At 42.0% G+C, this 27,485-nt stretch overlaps 1 protein-coding gene across 1 annotated transcript in view; it reads right to left on the bottom strand.

The window, feature by feature from the left end:
* Nucleotides 1–9,879: 9,879 nt before the first annotated feature.
* Nucleotides 9,880–27,485, bottom strand: part of LOC124713009 — a 51,801-nt gene continuing 34,195 nt past the window's right edge. The window contains exon 4 of the mRNA XM_047242916.1: nt 9,880–10,494. Within this exon, the coding sequence (XP_047098872.1) occupies nt 10,426–10,494 (69 nt within the window). The 3' untranslated portion in view covers nt 9,880–10,425. The remainder of the gene's footprint in view (nt 10,495–27,485) is intronic.

Genomic DNA, 27,485 nt, shown 5'->3' with positions numbered 1-27,485 from the left:
TCGTCAGTTACTCTGCTGTTTTCCAACGATGAACTTGCTTCGCTAGGAAGGGGCGGGGGGCGGAGGGGAGGGGGCAGAATATTTTTTAATTTTAAACGAGTTACGACTAAAAGTTTTCGAATTACGGTTGCGATGGTTAAAGTTTGCTAGAACATGTGCCGACGATCTCTTCTGGCGCTCTGTGACGCGGTGGCGGCGATTTGTCGGCCATATGGCTGCTACTCAGAGAGGCTGGACTTTCGCCTCGTACTTGGGAATGAGGACATGGCCTTACACCTGCAATCTGGATGTGGACATGGCCTTATGCCTGCTATGCGGATGAGGACACGGCCTTAATCTGCCATCTCGATTAGGACATGGCCTTACACCTGCCATCTGGATGAGGACATGGCCTTATGCCTGCCATCCAGATGAGGACACGGCCTTAACCTGCCATCTCGATTAGGACATGGTCTTACACCTGCCATCTGGATGAGGACATGGCCTTATACCTGCCATCCGGATGAGGACACGGCCTTAACCTGCCATCTCGATTAGGACATGGCCTTACACCTGCCATCTGGATGCGGACACGACCTTATGCCTGCCATCTGGATGAGGCATGGCATTACACCTGCCATCTGGATGAGGACACGGCATTATTGCTACCATCTGGATGAGGACATAGCCTTACACCTGCCATCTGGATGAGGACACGACCTTATGCCTACCATCTGGATGAGGACATGGCCTTATGCCTGCCATCCAGATGAGGACACGGCCTTAACCTGCCATCTTGATTAGGACATGGTCTTACAACTGCCATCTGGATGAGGACATGGCCTTATGCCTGCCATCCAGATGAGGACACGGGCTTAACCTGCCATCTCGATTAGGACATGGCCTTACACCTGCCATCTGGATGAGGACACGACCTTATGCCTGTCATCTGGATCAGGACGTGGCCTTACACCTGCCATCTGGATGAGGACACGGCCTTATTGCTACCATCTGGATGAGGACATGACCTTACACCCGCCATCTGGATGAGGACACGACCTTATGCCTGCCATCTGGATGAGGACATGGCCTTACACCGGCCATCTGGATGAGGTCACGGCCTTATCGTTGCCATCCAGATGACATGGCCTTACACCTGCCATCTGGATGAGGACACGACCTTATTCCTGCCATCTGGATGAGGACATGGCCTTACACCTGCCATCTGGATGAGGAAACGGCCTTATCCCTGCCATCCAGATGAGGACATGGCCTTACACCTGCCATCTGGACGAGGACATGGCCTTACACCTGCCATCTGGATGAGGACATGGCCTTATGACTGCCATCCAAATGAGGACATGGCCATACACCTGCCGTCTGGATGAGGACATGGCCTTGCACCTGCCATCTGGATGGGGACATGGCCTTATGCCTGCCATCCGGATGAGGACATGGCCTTACACCTGCCATCTGGATGAGGACATGGCCTTACGCCTGCTGTCCACTGCTTGCCTGGAGTGGCATCTCTTGTGGCCACTATCAGACGCTCTGTGTCAGGCTCACGGACTCTTGGCGGGTAATGCACCCTTATTCCTCGTGGTTTTGTGTCATGCTGCCGTCGCCATACGTTGCCCTGCACCCTGCTAGGACTCCGTTTGGAACTCTAAATGTTGTGGGACGAATTTTTACTTGACTGAAAGTTTCAAATCACCACAACTTGCTGCTGTTTACCACAATCACTATAAAAGTCTCAGTAAACCTTCTTTTTAAACTTTCATTTACACACACATCTGGAAACATTTGAGCTTTTTCTGTCGCATCTCAAAGGTGAATATTGTTTGGGACGGGGCGACAGGTATCAGGAAGAAGGGAAATAGTGAGATGGAGTCTTGACCTGACTATGTTGATAATATTCCGTTATTACAAAAGGTATGCTTTGGAACAAGCACTGAAATCACAAACACTAATTACTGTTTTACAACCTCTGACTTTAATCAGATAACAGTATCAGCTCGTGACGTACTTGCTCTAACCGAATTGTACCCACGAAAAGGTCAAGTGTTTCACAGAGACATTAACGGACACCGCTCGGTCTACTTAAGATGAAACACGCAGAAGTCCCTACCTAAACCACTAGGATTCTATCAAGTGCGCAGCGACTACTGCAGTTAACTCTGCTTAGCTCTGTCTGGTCACTCTCTTCTGCTGCACCTGCTGATACTACTACCAACTTCCTACTCCAACTGCAAAAGATCTCTCAGCGTCATGCTTCCGTATTTTATACCGTGTTCACCTTCGGCCCCACGGATCCTGGCATGGTGTGTCGTCGATGGGCTTCCGCCATTTCATTGGTTACAATTGTGCATTTTTCTTTGAAGGCTGAGTGGAGATAGGGAGACATCAGTTGTTAAATCATGTCTTGGACCTAATGTAGGTTTTTCATAACATTTAGGTGCCCCTCCCAAAGACTCTATCCCTACCTTACACTTGCTCCTTGCCTACAGTTATATAACCCTTGTTTTTACAGCTTTTAGTGTTTTGCTACACGCGATGGTCGTCATCCTGGCACCTCTGATCAGTACTTTCCCTAATGCTTTTAGGAGCACCTGACATTCTGCAAAAAGCTCCATCGAAAGTCTGGCTGTTGTCACGCTCTGGCGACCACTATGGAAATTGCTCGCGCTGTTTGGACCAGAGTCTTTAACACCGAATTTCTTTATGATGGATGGCGACGATTCGAGGCATGAAGACATAGGTTGTTATACATGGGATTTGTGTATACACCGGCATCCATAAATCCACTGAGTTTTGTAGTAACTTACGTTGTCAGATAACATTATGAGCAAAGCCATAGCGTGGCGGTGGCTTGTCCGTTATTGCCTGTTGTGTCGAACCTGTAGGTCATACACTATGAACCAAAGACACTAGAGGCCGCTAGGTTTTAACGAAAGTTTTTCTGTTGTAGGTGGACACAAGTTTGTGGTATGGGCGTGTGGAATGAAATATGTTGAAAAGTTCCTGTGACATTTAAATACTGTGCATCACAATATAAAATTCAGAAAGTAACTCGAAAAGGAAAGAACGCTACCTATCTTTGTCGTGTTGGATTGGATAAAATCCGACGTGTTCCTGGGTTACAGTGTGTATGAAAAAAACATCCATACTCTGTCTATTCGACTCGAGCTTTCACCATCTTTCGACAACAATGTCGCTGCTGAAGACTCTTGTACGCATAGCTCAGAAACGTTCAGACACGAAGAGCAGCTCCGAAGAATCGCACGCACGATTAATGATCTAAATGAATGGATACCCAGCTCGTGAAATTGAGAAGGCGGTTTAGTCAAAGTTAGGAACGCCTGAGAAAGAGCTTGGGACTGAAACAGAGAGAGAAGCGTACAGTATCTGGAAAGATCTGTAGACAGCTACAAAAACATGGTATCTCCCGCCAACTAATAAAAATATCTTAACTGTAATGTTAAATATAATTTACACCTCAAAAAACATCACGTGTTCCGCATTCTATGCGAACGTGGTATGTCTTGTGTGGGCCAAACTATCAGAGCAGTCGAGGCGAGATGCAGGTAACCATCTAAAACAATCAAGTAGATCAACAGCCGCCGAACAATGCCTGGAATATAATCATGAGGAGACCAATGTCGTGACGCAAACGCAAGCTCCTGTGACAGCGTTATTTCAGAGCAATCAAAATAACGATACGGGAAAACCAAATAAATAGACTTGATGGCTGCGCATTTTCGCCATAAATAAATCTCTCTGAGCACTATGGGACTTGACATCTGAGGTCATCAGTCCCCTAGAACTTAGAACTACTTAAAGCTAACTAACCTAAGGACAGAGGCAGGATTCGAACCTGCGACAGTAGCAGTCGCGTGGTTCCGGACTGAAGCGCCAAGAACCGCTTGGCACAGCGGCCGGCCGTCATAAATAATCCGTCACAAGATAAGAAGGATAGAGATCTTCATACCTACAAAATTAGAACAAACGTGATGTTTACTATTCATTACTAAAGCCTCCTTCGACTCAGAATGGAGTCCAACAAGCACCAACAAAAAATCTTCATCATTTCGATAAATACATGAATGTGTTACAGGTAGGCTGCTACTGCAATTTTTAAATCTTTTCTGAAGACATTAGTTTCTCACAAGTCCTTCTGTTCTATACAAGAATTTTTAAATTAAAGCACATAATGTGTGCAAATACAACTAGTCTTAAGAGTAGTTTCTTAAACAGGACTGAAAAATACTATGATCATTAGTGTTAAATAAGGCCCATAAGTAGCCAAGTAATGAAACTAATCATCAAGTAAACTGACACATTACATGCGTTTAAATACGGACCAATAACAACCGTTTCATGAACCGTACATTAATGGCACATCTTGTGTGCTAGAGAAGGCTTAGAGGAGACACCTCCGCTTGACTGTTCAGAGATGTCACTAAATCCGCCTAAACACGTAAACTACAATACATGAACAGCGTGTATTAAACGGAGGGTGTGAAACGTTATGAGATTTAGGTTATTTATCCACAATGTACGCAAGTCGTCGTTCTTCCTCATCAGCCTCGACACAGCTGCATGTTGGTTTTTAGCTGCGAACCGTTGAATTAACTCCGCCGCAGCACGCTCAAAAGAAGATGTCAGCGACCAAGGCGCCACGGCGCAGGTGCAGCCGTTTCCCAGTGTAAAGTGATTTCGAGATGGCTGCTGTAGTGCATTTGGTCCCACTCAGAAATCTCCGATGACTCTTTCCGATAATCCACTACGTATGTGGTGTCGGTAGTCGTGTGTTCGGTTGACCTTCTCCTAACCCCTAGTAGGTGTTAGCATCCGAATGCGCCTGAGTATTGAACAGGAACGTGGACCTCAAGAGGCCTTCTTGCTGACTTCCGCGCCGAAATCCAATACTGGCAGCACACTGCGTTATGTGCTGTCGGAAGACAGTTCCTCCTTCGGTGGATGGTAGGCGGCGAGCACCATTAAATTCAGTAAGTGAAGGCCATCTTCTTGAGTACGTCTTCAGCTAGTTGACAGGCAATGCTGATGCATCTAGGACATACAAACATCAAGAAAAATTTTGCATCACCCTAGTCCCCGAAATCCTGAAGATAGACCTTGACTCTGGATATTGTATCACAGACACAGTCCCTTTGACTGTTCAGAGATGTCACTAAATCCGCCTAAACACGTAAACTACAATACATGAACAGCGTCTATTAAACGGAGGGGGTCCAACAGCCGATCAGTTCGCCATTTCACCAAGAAGGTGGTACACGCCTCGTGTTGTCTGTAGTTCAAGCATGCCTATACGATCAGTACCGGGGTTCGATCGCTTTCGCGTTGTTTCTTTGTGTCAGGAAGGCCTCTCAACAAGGGAAGTGTCCAGGCGTCTAGCAGTGAACCAAAACGATGTTGTTCAGACATGGTGGAGATACAGGTAACCCAAGGACTACTACTGCAGTGGATGATCGCTACCTACGGATTACGGCTCGGAGGAGCCCTGACAGCAGCGACACAATCTTGAATAACGCTTTCCGTGCAACCATAGGATGTCTTGTTACGACTCAAACTGTGTCGCAATAGGCTGCATTGCCGCGCGGGATTAGCCGAGTGGTCTAAGGCGCTGGAGTCATGGACTGAGCGGCTGATCCCGGCGGAGGTTCGAGTCCTCCCTCTGGCATGGGTGTGTGTGTTTGTCCTTAGGATAACTTAGGTTAAGTAGTGCGTAAGCTTGGGGACTGATGACCTCAGCAGCTAAGTCCCATGAGATTTGACACACATTTGATCATTTTTTAGGCTGCATTATCGGCAACATCACTCCCTATGTCCTTGGCGAGGTCCATCTTTGCAAGCACGAAACCATGCAGCGCGGTACAGATGGGTCCAACATGCCGAATGGACCGCTCAAGATTGGCATAACGTTCTCTTCACCGAAGTGTGTCGCATATGCCTTCAACCAGAAAATTGTAAGAGACGTGTTTGGAGGCAAACCGGTCAGGCTGAACGCCTTAGACACACTGTTCATGGAGTGCAGCAAGGTGGAGATTCCCTGCTGTTACGGGGTGGCGTTAGGCGGGGCCAACGTACGCCGCCAGTGGTCATGGAAGGCGCAGTAACGGCTGTACGATAAATGAATGGCATCCTCCGACGGATAGTGCAATCATATCGCCAGCATATTGGCGAGGCATTCGTCTTCATGGACGAGAATTCGCCTCCCCACCGTTCAGATCTTGTGAATGACTTCCTTCAAGACAATGACATCGCTCGACTAGAGTGGCCAGCATGTTCTCCAGACATGAACCGTATCGAACATGCCTGGGATAGATTGAAAAGAGCTGTTTATGGACGACTTGACCCACCTACCACTCTGAGGGATGTACGCCGAATCGCCGTTGAGGAGTGGGACAGTCTGGCCCAACAGTGCGTTGATGAACTTACGGGTAGTATGCCACGGCGAACACAACCATGCATCAATGCAAGAGAACGTGCTATTGGGTATTAGGGATACAGGTGTGTAGCAATCAGGACCACCACCTTTGAAGGTGCAATGTGTGGTTCTCATGAACAATAAAATGGGCGGATCAGTCTGGAACCGCGTGACCACTACGTCGCAAGTTCGAATCCTGCCTCGGGCATGGATGTGTGTGATGTCTTTAAGTTAGTTAGGTTTAAGTAGTTCTAAGTTCTAGGAGACTGATGACGTCAGATGTCAAGTCCCATAGTGCTCAGAGCCATTTGAACCATTTGAACCAAAAAGGGTGGAAATGATGTTTATGTTGATCTAAATTCCAATTTTCTGTTCAGGTTCCGGAACTCTCGGAACCGAGGTTATGCAAAACTTTTTGATGTGTGTATAATCATTACAGTATAGTAATCATGGAATTGTGTGTATTACTGAAAACGCCATCGGGATCAATGATCAACTCATGACGAGAGCTGGACAGGCGAATGGAGTTGGCGTGCGGCTACGACGCAAGCTCGGCCAGCAATGACCACATGTGCCTGTACAATATTCTGCTGTATTCTCTTAACAAGCTGTTAACAGTTTTGTCAGTTCCTCGCTGTATGCTCTTGAGAAAGAAATAGAGTTCCTTGCAACATGTATAAGAGTTGAAGATTATGCTTGCCTCGCTTTCTTTGATTTTCTTTCGGAGTGTCTTTGCTGCTGAATGCTTATCCTCACTCTGCAGACAGTCTCTTAACTTGCCGTGGATTTGACCCACTTGCGACGTCCTGTCTTGCTTCCTGCTTCCACCTCTGTCTCAGGGTTGACTTATATTTTCTTTTGGGAATGTGAATGAGTTTTAGTAGTATTTTCTGATCGATACCTCTTCACTACTCTGTACCGCAACCAACCTTGTAGTGTCGACTTCAAGACGCACTTGACATTTAATAATCAGACTCTGGAGTGGGAATGAGTCCGTCTGTTCATTTATTTGGCTCATATGAGTGCTTTTCATTACACGTGTATCCTTTAAATGACTATGAATGAATAAGAGTATGCCGAAGTGGATGAAGTTTCCTCAAACAACCAGAGTTAGCAAACATCGCTAGTAGCCCTTTTTAACTTAGGCTCATGGAAAGATATAGCAGAGAACGAAAGCAGTGGATACTACAAAAGATAAATACTGTGTCCGCATGTTATTGGTGGGTGGATGCTAAGGGGTAACGGACTCTCTCACCTCCACCTTTTCGAAAGCGGAACCGTATCGGTCATGTGCAGTGTTCGACACTCATTAGGTGAAATGGTAAGTCTACAGACGTGCTTTCTTGAGTTGTCTTTTTCGGCTGCAGGCCATTGAGTGTGATAGTGTGGTTTGCAGAAATGCTTCATCAATTCTGTTTCAGCTTCGTCATGGTACAGAAACCTTTCGTCATGCTTTTTCCCGTTTTTTGTTACTTAATTTCGAGACTTTAGTGTCCTTTGACAGGGGTATGCTTTACTCAGTTCTGAGCAACTACCACGTTTTCCCGAATTCCGATCTCCATGACCACCCCACTTTCTGGTTTTATCATATGAACTATCGTGAAGGACTATTGTGTCAAATTCATTGTTATTTGACTGGTAAACTTGTTGTCCAATTTCTTCGGCCGTCTTTGTTAGACCCCCATGCGTTTGCGATTTCATTGTTTTCAGTAAACTTTGCCATGTGTATTGTAGTGTGTGAGATTGTGTCCTTAGTGAATTTCTAAAGCAGTGGAGAATTAATAATCGTTGATAGTTCTTCAATTTTAACTACATACCTGCGACTACGCATCTTTGACCTCTGTTAATTTTTTGATTGCCTCAAAGAGATCAAGTCGTAGCATTAAGCGATGCCCGCTCCCATCTTGTTTGAATGTGCGTTGTAAATGTTCCTTCTCCCATGGTCTGTAAGTTTGATGGCTGGAATACGAGACTGATACCAGTTACAATGATCGATGAATTCACATTGTGGCGCCTTGATCTATGATAAGAAATCTGCCTTCTTATCTAAGACTTACTAATTGGAATCATAAGCTAGATTACGTGCCCTCGTTTGCTGCTTGAAATGTTGTTTTACAAATGAATTTTAATGTTATTTCGGTGGGAATTCTATATTTGGTTTGAATTAACCACCATCATTCATCATAAAAGAATCTTACTATCTTGTTAAATGATTTTGCTACCACAAATTCGGCTTCGTATCCAACAACAATGCCCCTGCCTACGAAAGAGAATGCAAATGGAATACCAGGGTGCCTTGAAAAATAAAGTAATAAGCGGATTTGGAGAGGTGTAATTACACAAAGACTAATGAAACCTCTCTGTCACCTTCTGCTACATGTATATATAAATCGTAACCACCCGTTGCGAGAAATCGTCATTGATTTGATTTGCTTGATGGACTGCACTCAAGTATGTTAATCGTTGTAAAATTCAAGCTTGGTTCACAAGGAATTAAAACATCCCCCTCTTTATTTTGTGTCAGTACTGAGGATTTCCTTTTGTTATAGGCAACGCAAATAAAAAGCGTACGCCTCACATTGAAAATGATCAGTATAATATGTACCTAAACAACTAACTTGATGTACACTCACACTAAACTTCCTGAAACGGAATAGAACCCAAAACATCCCTTATTGCATTTCAAATGATGCCTTTCATGTAAACCGACGAGGGAACGAAGCAGAACGGGCGAAATACAGCTTCACCGTCAAGGTTTCTGGAGACTAAATCTGTGACGATGACGTCCCATTGGAAAAGTGACGTAATGTGCTAACATCAGAAGTTAAAATATTGTCCCACTGTCACTCATTTTATAACAGCGGACTTTTCCTTTTCGCAAATGTGCTCTCCCACAAAAGAGATGAAGGAGCGGAGATCGAAATGGTTTAGATATTGTTACAGTTCAATATTGATAATTTGACATAAGGTGCTCAATATTTTTCGTGTTTATTCAGTTCCCCGCAGCGTGGAAAATTTTTGGTACTACCTTTACGGGAAACATGCCTTATGAATTTAGCTTAGGTCTTTAATAAACTCAGCTATCAGTGTTTGTTTCTTAACGCTGGCAATATATTCCGACAGTTTTGTAAGGCGGGCGGGGTTGCACAAAATCTCATTGTCATCGTTCATTATCGGTTTGAGCGAAGTGACGTGTTGACGATGCGCCTCGTGTGAGCACAGCTTGAGACTATGACGATCCAGTCCGTTGAAGGTCCGTTGATGTCCACTGTGAAGAATCCTTAGTCCACATGAATGTGCGGTAAAATAGAAATCAAGATATGTGTTATGTATGAATGAAACTATGATTGAAAATCAACAACAAAAATATACTTTATTGTCAACATATAAAATTACAAAATCTCTTATCTCTTTGGTTGTAAGAGCAACAATAATAATGCTTTCTTCTGTAATATTTTTGACATTGTGGGTCATGGCTTCACAGTATTAATCGTTCACCTGAGATTAACTTGTTTTCAAATACCTCGGTCAGAAGTTCGTCCTTCAGAAACTAGTTTCTTTTTTCGCAGTGTTTCAGTTAATGGGAGCACAAGAGTAATGGTAGCTTACCTTCGCAGAACTTCTTGCTGTATTCATCTAGGGTCCACTGTAAAGAAACTCACAACCTTTTGAAAACTCCTAGTTATCTGTTCTTAGAGCACCGAAAAATATTCCACTTTCAAATCTGAAAATGATTTGATGAGCAGATATAGTACGTCTTTTTCTCCGAATATGACGAAAACATCGATTTCAATATAACAGTATTACACACCGTTTTCAGTTCAAATAAACAATGCAGCCGTATTTTTTACAGTCGTTGGAGTGTTTAAATTTTTTCCTTTACTGGAAGACGTATTCCGGGGTTTTACGTGTTACTCTGTAACTTGGGGAACTGTACGTCCATAAATAATACGATATCGAGCTCTTCGTGATTGAGTCCCGGCCAGTATTCTTCTACGTCACCACATGTCGATTGACGAAGACCCACTACTCGACCACTCGCCGTGTAGCTGCTTTTCAAACGAAACCTGCGGAAAGACACAAAAAAAATTCGATAAAGCCACAGAAAATTACACTTACATTCTAAAACTTTTAGTTACAACGAAAAATTAATCGTTTTGACACACATTAGTACCAGATAGATATTTTAGATTTTGATCAGTATAACATTATACTTTCAAGATATAAAGTGCATTCGTTTTTACATTCAGTAGGTTTTGGAGTTACGGTTTGGTATAATTCCGCTGCCGAATACAAAGAATATTAATTAAATTGGAATATGCTTTTATCTTTGAAGAATAAAGTATTACTTACTAAATGCTAAGCAATTTCTGTTAATTTCAAAGTGAAGAGAGAGACAGAAATTAGTTTTTATCTGTAGACACGGGAGGTTTTCTGAATGATTTTTTTGATTTGGCTCCTCTCAACTCGTAGTTATTAAGTTGCGTTAGATAGGACTTTTTGTATGGATGGTTACGCTAGGTAATAGTAAAATAACAGGTCTATAGTGTTCAATCTACACTCGCATTTAAGAGACACCTATGTGTTTAAGAAACGTCTGTTAACTGTGAAAACACAAAATTTCCGGGACAGTGAACAGTTTCAGTGTTGAGGCGGAGTCTTTGAATACGACCCTGTAGTACCACCAGGTGTTACTTTTGTCAGTCGTTTGAATCTACCGATTCACGAAGTTCGTGTTTCGTACCCTGTGTCCACTGCTATGGCGAAAGCCTTGTGCTGCCAGCTTACACAGACAGAAGAGCAATGTGAGGCTGAAATTTTAATCTTGACATTTACTATCTGCGAGTTTTAAATTACTTTCACAAATTATACCACCAAAATATTAGCCATCTGTTGGTAGTGTGTAGCTACAGTACAAGCACGAAAGTATCTGGACACCTGTCAATGGATGACTGTATCCAATCATCGATTTTATGATGGTTTGATCCCTAGGGACATTTTCAGTGAGGTTTCTGAAAGTCTGCGGAGTAATGGCAGTACATTCTTCCTTAAGAGCGGAAACCTAAGGAGTTAGTGATGTAGGACGTTGGAGCCTGGAGCACGGTGGACGCACTAACTCGTCCCAAAAGGCGTTCCATTGTATTCAGGCCAGGCCTGACAGTCCATTTCTGGAACGTTATTGTTCATAGATCTTTGAGTCAGAAACGCAGCTTTGTGCACTGTCATGCTACTACAATCACTGCCTCCGATATTTTCCTCTATTGTGCACAGTGCACAATTCCATGAACTGTGTTCATATCCTTCTGTATTTATTGTTATCGAAGGACAATAAAGAGGCCACGTCCCAGTATGGAAAAACACCACCATACCGTAACACCACCTTCCGTACTATTCTGTTGGCCCTACACATAATGGCAGGTAATGTTCTCCAGGCATTCATCAGATCCAAATCCTTCCACCGAATTGCCACAGGGTGTAGCATGGGTCATTCCAGCATGTCACTCGCTCCAAGTCGTCCACTGTCCAAGGGCACCTCTCTTTATATTATATCGTGTTTTGCGTAGCACTGACTGCAGAAATGTATGGCTTTTGAGGAGCTGCTGAACCATTTTTAGCTCCTCACTCAGAGTCACTAAGCTTTCTGAATTGCTGGTAATACTATGGAACTGATAAGTGATTCCTTCCGCTAGATCTAGTGTGACTTTTTACTACCGACCTGCGCTAGACTGTCTCAGTCCGTCAGTACTTTGGTCTGCCTCATCTTGTCTTAGCTGTGGGCTTTTCCTTAACGCTTACGTTTCGCAACGACATTACTAATAGTCGACTTGGGCAGCTTTAGGAGTGGTGAAAGGATCCTGATCGATTTTATACGCAGGTGACACGCAGTGGCTAGGCCACACTGTAGGTCACTGACCTCTCGTAACCATTTTGTACTACTGTTACTGCTTTTCTGCTGATGTGAAATGTCTAGGTATGAGATGGTGGCATTTGATATTGTATCTTTTACTCATGTCTCCGTAAGCCCGTTGATTGAAAGGTGAAGTAGGTAGATTTGAATGCCGATGCCTGTTTTCCTATATTACCTGACAGGAATTAAGGATATCAGCCAGCTTAGGCGGTATTTTAAAATATTCAAACTGAGAAAGATACAGTTTGTCATGTCTCTGCAGCAGGCCGAACGATTGGCTAAAAAGACGGTATATTTCCTTTAGTTCTTACTTAGGTTTCCTGGAGGTTGTACACTTTTTTTCCCTATAAGGTCTATAGTTGGATGGTAATAGCTTTCATTTTCTCCTAAACCACTCGACCAATTTTAATCAAAATTGGTACACATATCCCTTACTGTCAGACAACAATCGCTATCGGGATAATAACCATGTACCTGTCATACATCAGGAGACACGACGTCATAAACATGAGTGAAGAACTGCCGCATTATGCATGGCATATTACTCCTGCAGTGCTAACTGTACTCACTACAAATTTCGCAACCAGTATACACATATGCCACTAAATTCACACACAAAGGTATACCACGGAGATAAGACGTCGTAAACACTCAGATACATGAAAAAATGTCGAATCGTGTATGAAGTTTTAATACAAGTACATTAATTCTTTACCACTAAGACACTCCTGCGGTCAAGTCAGATTATAGAAATATCTGACATCTGGCAGCGCTTTTGACAGCTTTCAACTGCAGAGTGCAAACGACTGTAGGCAGAAACGATAGCCTTCTATAGAGCTAGGAAGAGGCATGGCCGTAGAGATGTTTACAAGGTAGCAGCTGCCCCCAGCTGTTCAGGACCAAACTCGTTATCTGGATACTATACTGATACGTTTCTACACCCTACGCATATTCCTTTGTACTACTGTTTCATATTTTCAAAAGCATTTTCAGGAATACATGGAAATAAAAGTTATCAATACTTGACAACAAATACAGTTCTTTTTTGATTTTGTTTATCACAGAAAATGGGGGAGCGAACACCTGGGAAATGTTGGATTTGTCAGTTAGTAAAACATATACAGCGTATCGCAAGTCTGGACAGAGCAGTATTACGGGCATACGCACTGCCTCGGGTCTTAGACACATCGGTCAGATATAAATTATGAGTATGGTGACTGGAATCATGTAACCTTTTGTCAACATCTACACAATGTTTTCCATAAACCTACAAAACTGGTTTATTCCCTACACTGAAAACCACGGTTATATTAGGTTTGGTTAGATTATGATTCGCCAACGGCCTTGGCGCAGTTGTGACACCGGTTCACGTCTGATCACCGAAGTTAAGGGCTGTCGGGCTGGGCTAGCACTTGCATGGGTGACCATTTGGTCTGCCGAGCGCTGTTGGCAAACGAGGTGCACTCAGCCCTTGTGAGACAGACTGAGGAGCTACTTCATTGAGAAGTATTGTGATGAATTGGACGTGAAGTTAATTATAAAGTCGAATACATTTGCAACGACTCTGAAAATATTTCATACTTAAGTGAACGGCGGCTTGTGAGCACATATTGACTGTTACCTCGAAAACGACTCTTTTATAGACTCGCGTTATTGCAATGTTTTTGTTTCCATTATCATTTTTGCCCATGTCATTGTTCGCTGTTAATTGCAATGTACGTGTGGAGAAAATCATGGAACAGATTCGAATGAAGATATTCTGGTAAATTAGAATAAGGATGACGAAGATGAGATTGGTTGAACAATATAGAGGGACTAATGTGATATTGCATCAATTTGACTGGAAGGCCATAAAGCTCCAGGATATTAACTAAAATCACTTGGAGGAAAGCTACTGTTGTCGTCTTCAGTCCAAAGAGAGGTTTGACACAGCCCTTCACGCTAGTCTATACTGTCCAGGACTCTTCATCTCAAAACAACTACTGCAACCTAAATACGTTTGAACGTACTTACTGCATTCATCCCTTGGCCTCCCTCTACAATTTTTAGCCCATAAACTTGCCTCCAGCACCAAATTGACCATTTCTTCATGATTATGGATAAACCCTGTCAGTCGATCTCTTCCTTTAGTCAAGTTATTCCACATTTTTATTTTTTATTGACGTGATTCAATATCTCCTGATTGGTTACTAGACCAAAAACATCCTTCAGCATTCTTCTGTAGTAACATAAATCAAAAGACTCTCTTCGCTTCTTGTGTTAATTGTTAATCGTCCACGTTTGACTCCAGTGCAAGGCAACACTCCAAACAAATACGTTCAGAAAAAGACTTTCTAATACTTTCATTTGTATTAGATATCAGCAAATTTTCTTTTTCCGTGACACTTTTCTTTCTACAGAAAGTCTGCATTTTATAACTTCTCTACTTTTGCCGAAATATCACCTACAGCTTTTACTGTAGCCTTCAGAATCACCTGATTGAACTATGCTAAAATTCCATTTCTTTGTTTTACTTTTGTTGATGTTTATCTTACGACCTACTTTTAAGACACTATCCATTCCGATCTACTACTGATTCCACTGCTGTGCGGGCTCTGACAAATTACAAAGTCATCATTAAACCACAAAGTTTTATTTCTTCACGTTGAAGATCAATCCGGTCCAAAATTTCTCCTTGGTACACTTTATCACTTGCTCGCTGTACAGACTGAGTAACATTGGAGAAGGCTAAAACACTGTCTCACAGTCTCCACCACTGCTCCCTTTTCATATCCTTCGACTCTTATAACCAGTCTGGTTTCTGGACAAACTGTCGATAAAAAGCAGAATTTCAAAACGTTTATTCCAGTAGACATTATCATAATCGTTCCCTAAACATACAAGTCTTATAAACTCTCCCGAACTAACAGAGATCTTCCCCAATGTCGGATTCTACCAGTTTTCCCAATGATCTGTAAGTAATTCGTGTCAATATTTTGCAAGTATGACTAATGGAACTGATACTTCAGTACTATTCACACCTGCGAGCACCTGCCTTCTTAGCAGTTCAAATTTTAACATTCTTTTTGCAATCTGAGGGTATTTTGCCTCTTTCCTATTTATTACACACGCCTTGGAATAGTTTTATGTCCACGCTTAATCAGGGTAGAGACAAACGATCTAGAAATCGAAAACATAAGCTGTCAGTTTTGTTCAGATACTTGGAGACTATGGGAATTGTCTGCAGAAGAAAAGAATATTATCCTGCAGCTTAACACGAATCAAATGCTATCACTGGGAAGAAAGGAATATAGTCTAAGATACCAGTATCAAAGGGAGTGAAGCAGGGATGGAGCTTGACTCCACAAATATTTAATTTGTAAGTAGAAAATGCAATGAAGAAACGTGAGAAACCAGCAGCAATGGCATAGTGCTTCAGAACGAATTATTTTGTAAATGATGTCAAGTTGGGCAGGAATAAACAAAAGGAACACAAACCGTTTCGTCTGATGTATGAAGTAATAGACAAATGCAAGATGAGCGTGAACAGAAGAGAGGGAAAAAGTAATGAAAAACACCAAAGATAAAAAATAATACTCAGTAGCCACGCTCAAGGTGAAAATCTGGTGCAAGTGACTTCAACATGGATGACATAAATACAACTGTGTGGAAGTTAAAATGTCCCAGGCAAAAAAAAAAAAAAAAAAATCTGTTTTAGAGAAATGAACTGTAGGGAAGACCTGGATTAGTTGGCATAAGAGGCTACTTAGCCCACAGTTTCCATTTCCTGCCATCGTGGGCCTAGTGTTTTGTCATCGTTCTAATGGGGAATGTACCGATATGTAAATGTGCACCATCCACCGTGACTTCAGTCTGCTTGGAAGCGTCAGAAAGGAAGTACCCCTGTTTCATGCTGTTTCTGATTGGGAATAAATATTTAAATTTTTTCTTTTATGGTGAACCTGTAGATGTAATTAGGGCGCTACTGATGGCGGTTTTCTAAAGAGTGTTTAACTGTAATTGCGTGCATTTATCATAATCCCTGGTGTCTGTTGTTTGGGATTGCGTGGCATCAATACTGAATTTTGTATCCCCGTGTGTCTAACTGGCGTATATAGTAAAGACGTCAGTTGTCGTAGCTATGACAACTCGCCTCACAGCTGTTCCAACAAAACCCTCCAGTACCGTTTATTAAAAACAAACAGTCCCTGTAGAAATGAATGCGTACACATCACCCCAGAAAAAATTCACCCTTTGACCAAAGCTGGGCCGCCATAGAAATCAAGTTATGTCAAAGAAAGAACATTTACTGCCATTCTAACACACAGTCACGTCAAAGATAGAATCGCGGATGAAAGGCCCAATGAAAAGAAAAGGGCATATGCAGGCAGGAAGGGCGACATGGCTAAGATGCATGAAACCTCCCAGAAAACATGCACATGAATTTTCTTCTACGGATTCTGATGACGGGTTATTAGACATTAGGTACGTCGAAAGTAACAACATTTTGGCCTCCTTAATGGTAGTTCAGAGGCTGAAGAACCTCTTTTTTGTAAGGAGCTTTGACTTTGAATCTCCAAAAATTCTCAAGGGCCTCATAATCACCCAGAATACTAATGTTGGCTTGGTTTTGATGAAGTACCTCCCTCGTCCCCCCCCCCCTCCCAATTCTGTTGGAAAATTGTCACTATCGATGGCAACGAGATTCGAATGTCCATATAGGTCAAAAAGGGGAAATTCTTGAGGCGGCCAGACGATAATGATTGAGTTCGATAGGACCGCAGTAAAACTGTATGCAAATTGAATCCTGTGAATAAATAAATATATAATTGCTACATTGCTGATCTGTTAAAACCATAGAGGTAATTGTATTTGAATAACTATAGGCAGGTATAACAGAACATATTTTTCTTGAAGAATCTATTGTTTGTCTGTACATGTAAGCTCATGCTGTTGTTTATACATTTAAGTAGAATTTTTTTGATGAAGTGTCATTTCTTCATGAGGAATTTATTTTTTTAGTAATTTTGTTCTTTCAAAAGGAAGTTACCCGAAGTTTTGATAAAATCAAATGTTATTCTTAGAAAATTTCTATATTCCACCAGAGTATCCTTATTCACATCAGGTTACATCATCACATCACTAGGGGTGATGCACAGTTGCAGGGTTTTAGGAAAAGTGATTTTGGGTTGACCTAGACATGTATTTAATTAGTGGGCCCTACATGATTTTGTAGTCAAAAAGTTTAGTTTCCACCATATTCGCCTGAATCTCTGCAAGTATTACATAAAAAGGTAAATAATTCGGAAACCAATGCCGACTAGCTCGATGTACCCTGCTGACATCAAAAAGTATCACCTTGGTTATAAGAAAACAGTTAAAGAGCTATATCTGGAGCGTATGCATGTGCGAAGCAGAAACGCGGGGAGTGGCGAAGACGTCAGAGGAAACAGTGGAACCCTTTGAGATCTTGAAAGTGGAGGACACAGATGAAGACAAATTACACTGACAACGTCTCGAAGATGCTCACTGACAGAAGAACCTACGTGGAAGGGCAGCTACACTGCATTAATCCTAGTTTATTACTCAGACTGAGGGAATGTTGGAGGCAAGAATACAGACGTGAAAATCGAGACTCCAATTCATGGATGAAACTAACGCTGCCATGTGTTAACTCTTGCTCACTGCCTGCAGTATCTCAGAGTAGCACCCGCCCTTAATTATATGTTTGGTTGGTTGGTTGCTTGATTTGCGGGAGGGGACCAAACAGCGAGGTCATTGGTCCCATAGGATTACGGAAGTTTGGGACAGGACGTAGGGAGTGCCCTTTCGAAGGAACCATCCCGGCATTTGCCTGAAGCGATTTAGAGAAATCATGGAAAACCTAAATCTGGATGGCCGGACGCAGTTTTGAACCTTCGTCCTCCCGAATGCGAGTCCAGTGTGCTAACCAGTGCGCCACTTCACTCGGTTTATCGGTATGGCCAGTCTCTGCCTTCCCCCACAGTTTATACCATCTACTAGTCTTTCAAGCACTACGCAAGTTATCCCTTGACGCCTTAACACATTTTCCATCATTCTCTCCCTTTTTCTTATCAGTATGCTTCACATATTTCTTTCCTCACTAATTCTGCGGAGAAGCTCATCGTTTCTTATTTTATTACTCTACGCAATTTTCTGCATCATTCTACGGCACCACATCTGAAACGCTTCGATTTTCTTCTTTTCAGCTATGTCTACAGACCATTATTCACTTCCATACAATGTCATGCTTCAGACGAGCATTCTTAAGAGTTTTGTTCCTGAAATTTTCGTCAATGTTAGAAACTAGTAGACCTATTTTGGCGAGGAATTCCTTCTTTGTCTATACTCTTCAGCTATCTATGTCCTCTTTGCTTGGTCTGCCATCCGTTATACTTCTTCCCAGACAGTAGAACACCTTTATTTCATTTACTTCGTGGTCTCCAGTTTTGAAGTAAGGTTTATCACTAATCTCATTTCGGCTACTCCTCATTAATTACTTTTTTTTAGGTTTACTCTCAATCCATATTCCGTGCTCAGTAAACTGTTTATTCCATACGACATGTACCGTAATTTTACTTTGCTGCCTCTAAGGATACCAACAGAATCAGCTAATCGTATCATTGGCATAAATCCACCCTGAATATTAATCACACTCCTTAATCTATCTTTCATAACCACAATTGCTTTTTAAATGTATACATTTAAGTAAAATGTGTATACAGATATTATTTCGTAACTACATTTTTCTAGGTTATATTTAGACATTAAGACCCTGTGTGTGACGGTATCATAATTTTTAAAAGTAAACTTTCTATCTTTCATGCTTGTAAAAAAGTCCCCTTATTTTTACGCTAGATATACAAATATTGCCAGTTTCAATAGCGAATGTATTTATGTCACAGTGAATTAGTAATTTTTCGTGTTGGAAACCACAGTTTCCATTTATATCATCTTAAATGTGAAAATGATTGCTCTGAGAAAAATGTTTTCTTTCTTGTGTTCCTGTTTCATTAAAATCAAACGAATAATTACTTTAGGAATAAATGAGTCAGTAATGGAAAGTGATACGGCGGCTGCGTATTTGCGTCCCACCCCCAACTGTTAAGTGGCAGGGTATCGAACGCTTAAGTAAAGCTGCCGCACACTCCGCCACCCTGTCCACCGTTTAGTGCAGTACTGTGTCAGCGCGCTTCAGTTGCATAATTTAGCAGTCCTCTCAGGCGACTCTTGCAGACACTCCCGGCACTAGTGCATCATGGATGCCAACGTTAGCTTTACACAGGGTACTCGGTTCCAGCTCTGAGTAAAATGTGCCTACAGCCTTTGACAGTTTGTTTGCACAGTTTTTCAAAAATACTTTAACTTTACCCGCCTTCAGCAATGGCTTTGAATTTGTGCAGCTCAGAGAGTTTCGACAAGTGCCTCCAATTCAATGTCGTAACATCGTCATGTGGCAAATGGAAGCATATATTTTCTGCAGTACGACCTAATAACTTTGGCATTGCAGTTGACCCGTATAAATATTTGCGTGCATACTGCAACTGCTACCTTCATTTTAATTTTGTTAGGTATTTTACGCTATGCACACGTGTCAAAGTTCATCGACAAATACCAATCTATGCTGGGTATGTACTTGGTTACTGATGCGTCACAAGTTAAAGGATTCTCAGTAGTCGCTTAGGATAATCCAAAACCAGTCTTGCACTCTCATCGTCCACCTGCGAAGAGGTTTAAGATTTCTACGACTCGACTGTTCACAACAAAACATCATCATATAGCCAATTTATACATACATAATGTACTGGATATGTGCCGAATAATAGCAAAACACAATATGTATAGCGAAGTAAATCATATCCACATTTCTTGGTGCCTCGTCGTTTGCATATTAGAGGTGCGAAAGTCATGTACACTTGTTGATTGAATATGATCCGTTATTATTCCTTTCTATACCAGAGGTAAGAGGTGAGTTATTGAAAGAAGAGAAAGGAATGTGTTTACGAAGTCGCCAAAGGTGTATCTCAACCTTTTCAACAGTCATCCTGATCGCATATCTGCTTCACGTGTTGCATGCCACGGAAGGTTTGTACGTAATTATAAGCTTTCGACGCCTTCCTCCGTCATCATCGTCGGGAGTTATCCAAAGGCAGTGTGGTACATTCTTTAGTTGGCCGACTTATATCATGGAAACGTCAGGATGTGACAGAATTTCCACATGCTACCAGAAGTTACATCGGTACATGTCATGTAAGGACTTTGGTAGCGATATTGATTTCGTTAGATGACGGGTAACTCGCTTTGTTCCTCTCTTGCCATTCATCATCAGGTTCACGTTTCCTTACACCACGAGTTGGGAGGTCGCCAACACTTTTAAAGACGTTGCAATTTTTAGGTCTCAGCGCCCTGGTATTGAAGACAAATCTCACGCAGTTAGTATCTGTGAAGCATTTATTTTAAAATGTAGCCGCGAAAAAGTACTTTATCAAGTTATTTTGACTTTCTTTCTACTTTAATATTATTTATTATCACCTTTAAACAGTACACCTGGATCTCTGGTTATTATTTTGATTCATCAATCTTCCGACTAGTCTGATGCGCCCCGGAACGATTTCGTCTTCTGCGCTAACGTCTTCATCTCAGTCTAGCTCTTACATCCTACGTACTCGATTATTTGCTGGATATACAGAGTGAGTCCCTAACTATTGCCACCAACAATTACTCCGAAAGTGTGATAGGAGCTAAAGGGTTGTGTGCCAAAAGTTGCATGGGACTACAGGGGCCATAATATGACGTTGGCTTTTTGTTGCTAGATGGGATCGCGTCAGAGATATGAAGGTCAACTTTTTTTTAAATGGGATGTTGTAGTTGGGTATTTATTTTACGATAGCGGTTATCGAGACGAATCCCATGCAGTGTAACAGTAAGGTCTTTGAAGGTCACAAAGATGGCATGAACGTCCATTTACAGAAGGTATTCGAGGTGATGAGCATTGGTATCTATGCAGAACTGCAATCTTATCATGGCTGAAGTGGCGTTCATTATCACATCGGCACTTTCGAAGCACATGCTCTGACAATTCCCTCTCGTATATCGTGCTAATCGTAATCGTGTCCATCTAACGTGCCATTGACATGTAAACACCAATCGACGGTTTCGGAATACAACACTAATGGGGACGTAAGACTAGTATCGTCGAATCAAGCGATTGTGAAAGACGTATTCCTTCGAAGAATAAGTCGACATGCTTCCCATTTACGGAGAATGCCAACGAAATTCAGTGAGACCAAGAGACTTACATGCTGAAAGATATCCTCAACTTTAAAGCATCGGAAACATATCAGACAAAGGAAAGTTACTAACGAGGAAACGGAAATTGGTACTCTTGCCAGTGTAGTTCGAGATCTTTGTGTTTGTTCACGTCAAATTGCAAGGGAATCTGGCATGAACCAGAGTAGTGTCGTTCGTGTTATGCATCGTCATAAATATCATCCTTGCCATATCAGTCTCTACCAAGAATTAACTGGTACGGATTATATGCATCGCATAAAATTCTGCCGATGGGCTCAACATAACAGGAATGACAAATTTATTAATTTGATTCTATTTACTGACGAGGCTACAGGCACGAACCATGAAATGTTAATTTGCATAACATGCATTATTGGGCAACTGAAAATCCATGTTGGCTGCGGCAACTTTCACACCAAAAACTGTGTTCGGTGAATGTATGGTGTGGAATTCTGGAGGAATTGTAGGCTCCTATTTCATCAAAGGAAATCTTAATGGAAGGAAATACACACATTCCTGCAAGGAACAAAGAACAGGACGTGTTATCAACGCGGTGAGTGTCCAGCACATTTTTCGCTGATGGCTTAAATGAGTGGCAGAGACAATTCCCAAATCGTTGAATAGGACGCGGAGGAGATGTGTCGTCGCCGGCCTGCTCGCCAGACTTGACGCCTTTGGACTTTTTCTTGCGGGGATTCGTAAAAGACATTGTTTACAAAGACGTTCCAACTACACCTGAAGATAAGCGAGAGAGAATTGTCAGAGCAGGTGCTTCGATAAGTGGCGATGTGATAAGGAATACCACTCAATCAATGATACGAAGATTGCAGCACTGCACTGATACTAATGGTCATCCCTTCGAACACCTTCTGTAAATGACATTCATGCCGCCTTTGTGACCTTCAAAGACCTTACTGTTACACATCATTAGATTCGTCTAGATAGCGGCTACCAGAAAATAAGGACCAAACTATAGCATCACATTTAAAAAGGGAAAGTAGACCTTAATATCTCTCTCGCGACCCCACCTAGCAACAATAAACCAACGTCATATTATGCCCTCAGTTGTCCCATGCCACTTTTGTCCCACAAACTTTTCCGCTCCTATCATTCTTTCGGAGTTTTTCTTGGTGGCAATAGTTAGTGACTCGCCCTGTATTTCAATCACTGCATACCTCGAATGTTTTTATCTCCTAAATTTCCATCTAGTACCATGAAGGTTATTCCCTGCTGCTGCCTAAACACGGATCCCAGGATCTCGTCCCTTCTCCTTGTCAGTCATTCCATATATTCTTTTCATTGTTGATTGTGCGGAGAACCTCTTCGCTCTTTGCCTTATCAGTCACCAAATTTTCAATATTCTTCTGTATTATCACACTCCAGACATTTCAAGTCTCCTCTGTTCCTGTTTTTCCCCAGTCCATGTTTCACTGCTATACAATGCTATTCTCCAAACGTTCAGTCTCAAAAATTTCTTCCTCAAATTAAGGCTTCTGTTTGATACTCGTAACCCTCACTTCGCCAAGAATGCCTTCTTTACCAGAGCCATCCTGCTTCTTATATCCTCGTTGCTCCGTCCACCGTCGGCTATTTTGGTGCATAGATAGGGGAATTCTTTAATTTCGTCTACTACGTAATCCGGAATTCTGATATTAATTCTCTCGCTGTTATCGTTGCTGCTACTTCTCATTTCTTTCGTCTTCCTTCGATTTAGTCTCAGTCTATGTTCTGTACTCATTAGACTGTTCACCACATTCAACAGGTCCTGTAATTATTCTTCACTTTCGATCAGTATAGCAATGTCATCCGCGAATCTTATCGTTGATATCATTTCACCTCGAATTTTAACCCCACTCTTGACGCTTCCTCTTATTTCCGTCATTGCTTGTTCGACATATACGTTGAAAGTTGGGGCGAAAGATTACATCCCTGCCTTACACATTTTTTAATTCGAGTCCTTCGCTTTCGGCTTTAGAGTCTCATTGTTCTCTCTTGGTCCTTGTGCATATTGTATCTCTAGCAATAGGTTACCACTATTTTCCACATAATTTCAAACATCTTACACCATTTGAGAGTGGCGAAGGCTTTTTCCAGGTCGACAAATCCTAGGAAAGTGTTTTGAATTTCCTCAGTCTTTCTTCCATTATCAACCGCAATGTCAGAACCGCCTCCTAAAACCAAGCTGATGGTCGTTTAACAGATTATGAATTTTCTTTTCGATTTTTCTGTACATTATTCCTGTCAGCAACTTGGATGCGTGAGCTATTAAGATGATGGTGCCGTAATTCTCACACTTGTCGGCTCTTGCTATCTTCAGAATACACTGGATGACATTTTTCGGTATGTCTGATGGTGTTTCACCAGTCTCATACACTGTACACTTGAATATCAATAGTAGTTTTCTTGTCACTTCCTCCAATGGTTTTAAAAATGCTGTTGGAACGTTATCTATCCCTCCAGGCTTCTTTGATCTTAAGTCTTCAAAAGATTTTCTAAATTCTGATTCTAGTACTGGATCATCTCCATCTCCTCTACAGGAGGCTCCTGTATGTTATTCTATCACGTCTTCAGATACGTCAGCTCCCCCCTCCTCCCTCCTAACGCACATAAAGACCTTCATTGTACTCTTTCTACCTGTCCGCCCTGTCCTCTGCATTTAAGAGTGAAATTTATATTGTACAGTTAATGTTACCACCCATGAATTTAATTTCACGGGGGGTTATTTTGACTTTCTTATATGTTAAGTCAGTCTTTCCGGCAAAATTTTTTTTCGGTTCTTTGACCTTTTTCATGCCGCCATTTCGTCGTAGCTTCCTCGCACTTCCTATTTATTTCATACCTGAGTGACTTGTATTTCTGCGGTCCTGAATTTCACAGAGCATTTTTGTATTTCCTTCTTTCGTTACTCTGATGAAGTGTGTATTTTGTTAGCCATGATTTCTTCGTAATTACCTTACTTGTACTTACGTTTTTATTTCCACCTTGTGTGATTGCCCTTTTCAGAGATGTCCATTATCCTCAAGTGAAATGTCTATTGAGATACCCGATATTGCAGTATCTATATAGCATCAGAGGACTTGAAACTTATCTCTTCAGTCTTTACTCCTCCCGTATCATCGCGTTGTAGCCGCGCGGTCTCAGGCGTCTTGTCACGGTTTTTGCGGCTCCCCACGTAGGAGGTTCGAGTCCTCCCTCATTTATGGGTGTGTGTGTTGCCCTTAGCGTAATTTAGATTAAGTTAGTCTAATTAGTGCGTAAGCCTAGGGAGCGATAACCTCAGCAGTTTGGTCCCATAGAACGGTACCACAAAAATTTCCTTCCGTATCGCACTTCCTTGCGTATTCATTCTTTCTGACAAGGCTCTTAAACTTCAGCCTACACTTCATCATTACTAAGTTGCGATCTGAATCTGTTTCTGATCCTGGGTACGCTTTTCAATCCTGTACCTGATTTCGTAATCTCTGCCTGACCATGATGTAATGTAACTGCAATCTTGCGGTATCTACAGACCTTTTGCTATTATATCTCCTCCTTTTGTGATTCTTGAACAGGTTATTCGTTTGTTCTAGCTGAAGGTTATTGCAGAACGCCGTTAGTCTTTCTCCCATTTCGCCCAAGCTCATGCCCTCCGGTAAGCCTTTGCTCTACTCCTTCTTCTACAACCGCCTTCCATTTCCCCATGACTATCTCATTTTCATCGCCCTTTACTTACTGAATGAACCATTCAGTTTCATTATATATTGTCTCTATCTGTTTATCTTCTGCTCCCGACGTCGGCATGTATACGCGAACCGTTGTTGGTTTTGCTATCGATGCTGATGAGAAGAACTCTGTAACTGAACTGTTCACGGTAACTCACTATCTGCCCTTTCTTCCCACATATAATAAAATCTTCTCTCGTTAAGGCATTTTCTGTAGCCGTTGATATTACCCTATGCTCGTCGTCTAACCAGAAGTCCTTGTCGTCTTTCCATTTTACATCCCCCACCACATCTAGATTAAGCATGAGAATTTTGCTTTTGAGCTTCTGTAGCTTCACTACAGCGTTCAAACTTCGGACACTCTACGTCCCGTCTCGTAAAACGTTATCCTTTCGTTGGTTATTCAGTCTTTTACTAATGGTCACGGCCCTCTTGATAGGCCTCTTCCGGAGATCCGAATTCGGGGCTATTCCGGAATCTTTTGCCATGGAGAGATGATCATGACATTTTTTCAGTTACAGGTCACATGTACTGTGTATGTGCCTTTAATATAGTGGTTTCCATTGCCTTCTGCATCCTCATCCTATCGATCACGGCTAATTCTTCCACCTATTAGGCGCAGTTCCCGACCCCAAGGACAAGAGAGGCGTTGAACCTCTATCCACATCTCCGCCCTCTTTGACAAGGCCGATGGCAGAATGAGAGTGAGTTCTTATGCCGGAAGCTTTCGGCCAGCATTCTGATGACTTTCAAATTTTAAGTAATGGCGATGTTCAAACCCAGGACCGAGAACGTTTAAATTATTAATGAGAGACACTACCTCTAGAACGCGGGGATTGTTATTGATGATAGTGTAGACTTCAATTCTATTGAACCAGTTCTTTTGAAAACAGTTGAAATTAACACATATTTAATAAAATCCATATATTTCTAACATTTAGCATTTAATTTGAATAAAATCCCTTTAGGTGTTAAGTCCTGTTGTCATGAAAATTTAAACAACATAACTAATATTTTCAGTATTTGTAGCGGTATCCTTCCGTACTACTAAAGGAAGGCTGGAACGTCCGTTTTATGCTATAGAATTTAATAATGATGTGCCATTTCCCACGAAGGAATTTTATTCGAAATATCGCTGTAGAAACCTCGACCGTTATATCAGTTCGCATTTATACTGACGAGAAGTATTTTCAAGGAAGAGAATCTTCAAAATTCATCGCTAACTCTGGAGAACTCACTTCAAATGCTTTGACTGCTGCTATTGATAGCAGGACTCGACTTTCAAACTGGAATGGAGTGCTAATTCAACTAATAGGAATATCTAGTTCTTAATCAGGGTGTCGTCCGAGGAGTGGTCAATATTAGGGACATGAAAGGAACGATAATTTAAAACGAATGTGTGCAGTAAACATGGACTCTACAATGTACACCCTAAGAGCTATGACCACTTCTGCTTTGCCAATGCTTAGAAATCAATTGTACTGCCTGCTCTCTTTTACTACCAATTCTGCTTCCTCGGTTGTATGAAACACGTCTCTTTGACTGCGAGCTCTTTGCTACTCATACTTGGAGGATGTGCTATAGACAAAAACAAGACAAAATTGTCATGAAACGACGGGCTCTAAGATCCATTCTTTGAGAGATATGAGCAGTTGATCGGTAGGAGATGTGTTTTTCACAGGAGCGAAGATGAACAAGTCCTCATAGCTCTTAAGGTATGCATTTTAGGGCCATGTTTTACTTGACATATTTTCCTTCGAATGATGTTTCCTCTCATAACCCTGAATATTGAAAATTGCTCTTGGGACATCCTTTGTACTGAGTATTTCTGCTGAGAGGCGTAAACTACCTTAAGTGAAAAGCGGATAGCTCAAGTACACGTTACAGTGCCCCGTACTTTTAGCGAGCTCTTCAGCTGGGCGAGCAGAAGCTATCCCAAATGGGAATTCGCAGATTCTACAATACATTTTCTCTACAACCAGTCGTCACCTCCCGGGAACTTTTGTAGGAACTATAGAATTGGAGAATTTTTAATTTTTAAGTAAGAAAACAGGTCCCAGAAAAAAAAGAGTGACGTAGTGGGTGTGTGTATATCTGCTTAAATGGTAAGGGAGTAGACTCCATGACTCACGCGAGATGTGGAAAGTACCCATATGCT

Source organism: Schistocerca piceifrons, chromosome 1 (assembly GCF_021461385.2).
Source record: "Schistocerca piceifrons isolate TAMUIC-IGC-003096 chromosome 1, iqSchPice1.1, whole genome shotgun sequence".
NCBI lineage: Eukaryota > Metazoa > Arthropoda > Insecta > Orthoptera > Acrididae > Schistocerca > Schistocerca piceifrons.
This window is presented reverse-complemented; position numbering and strand designations above follow the sequence as displayed.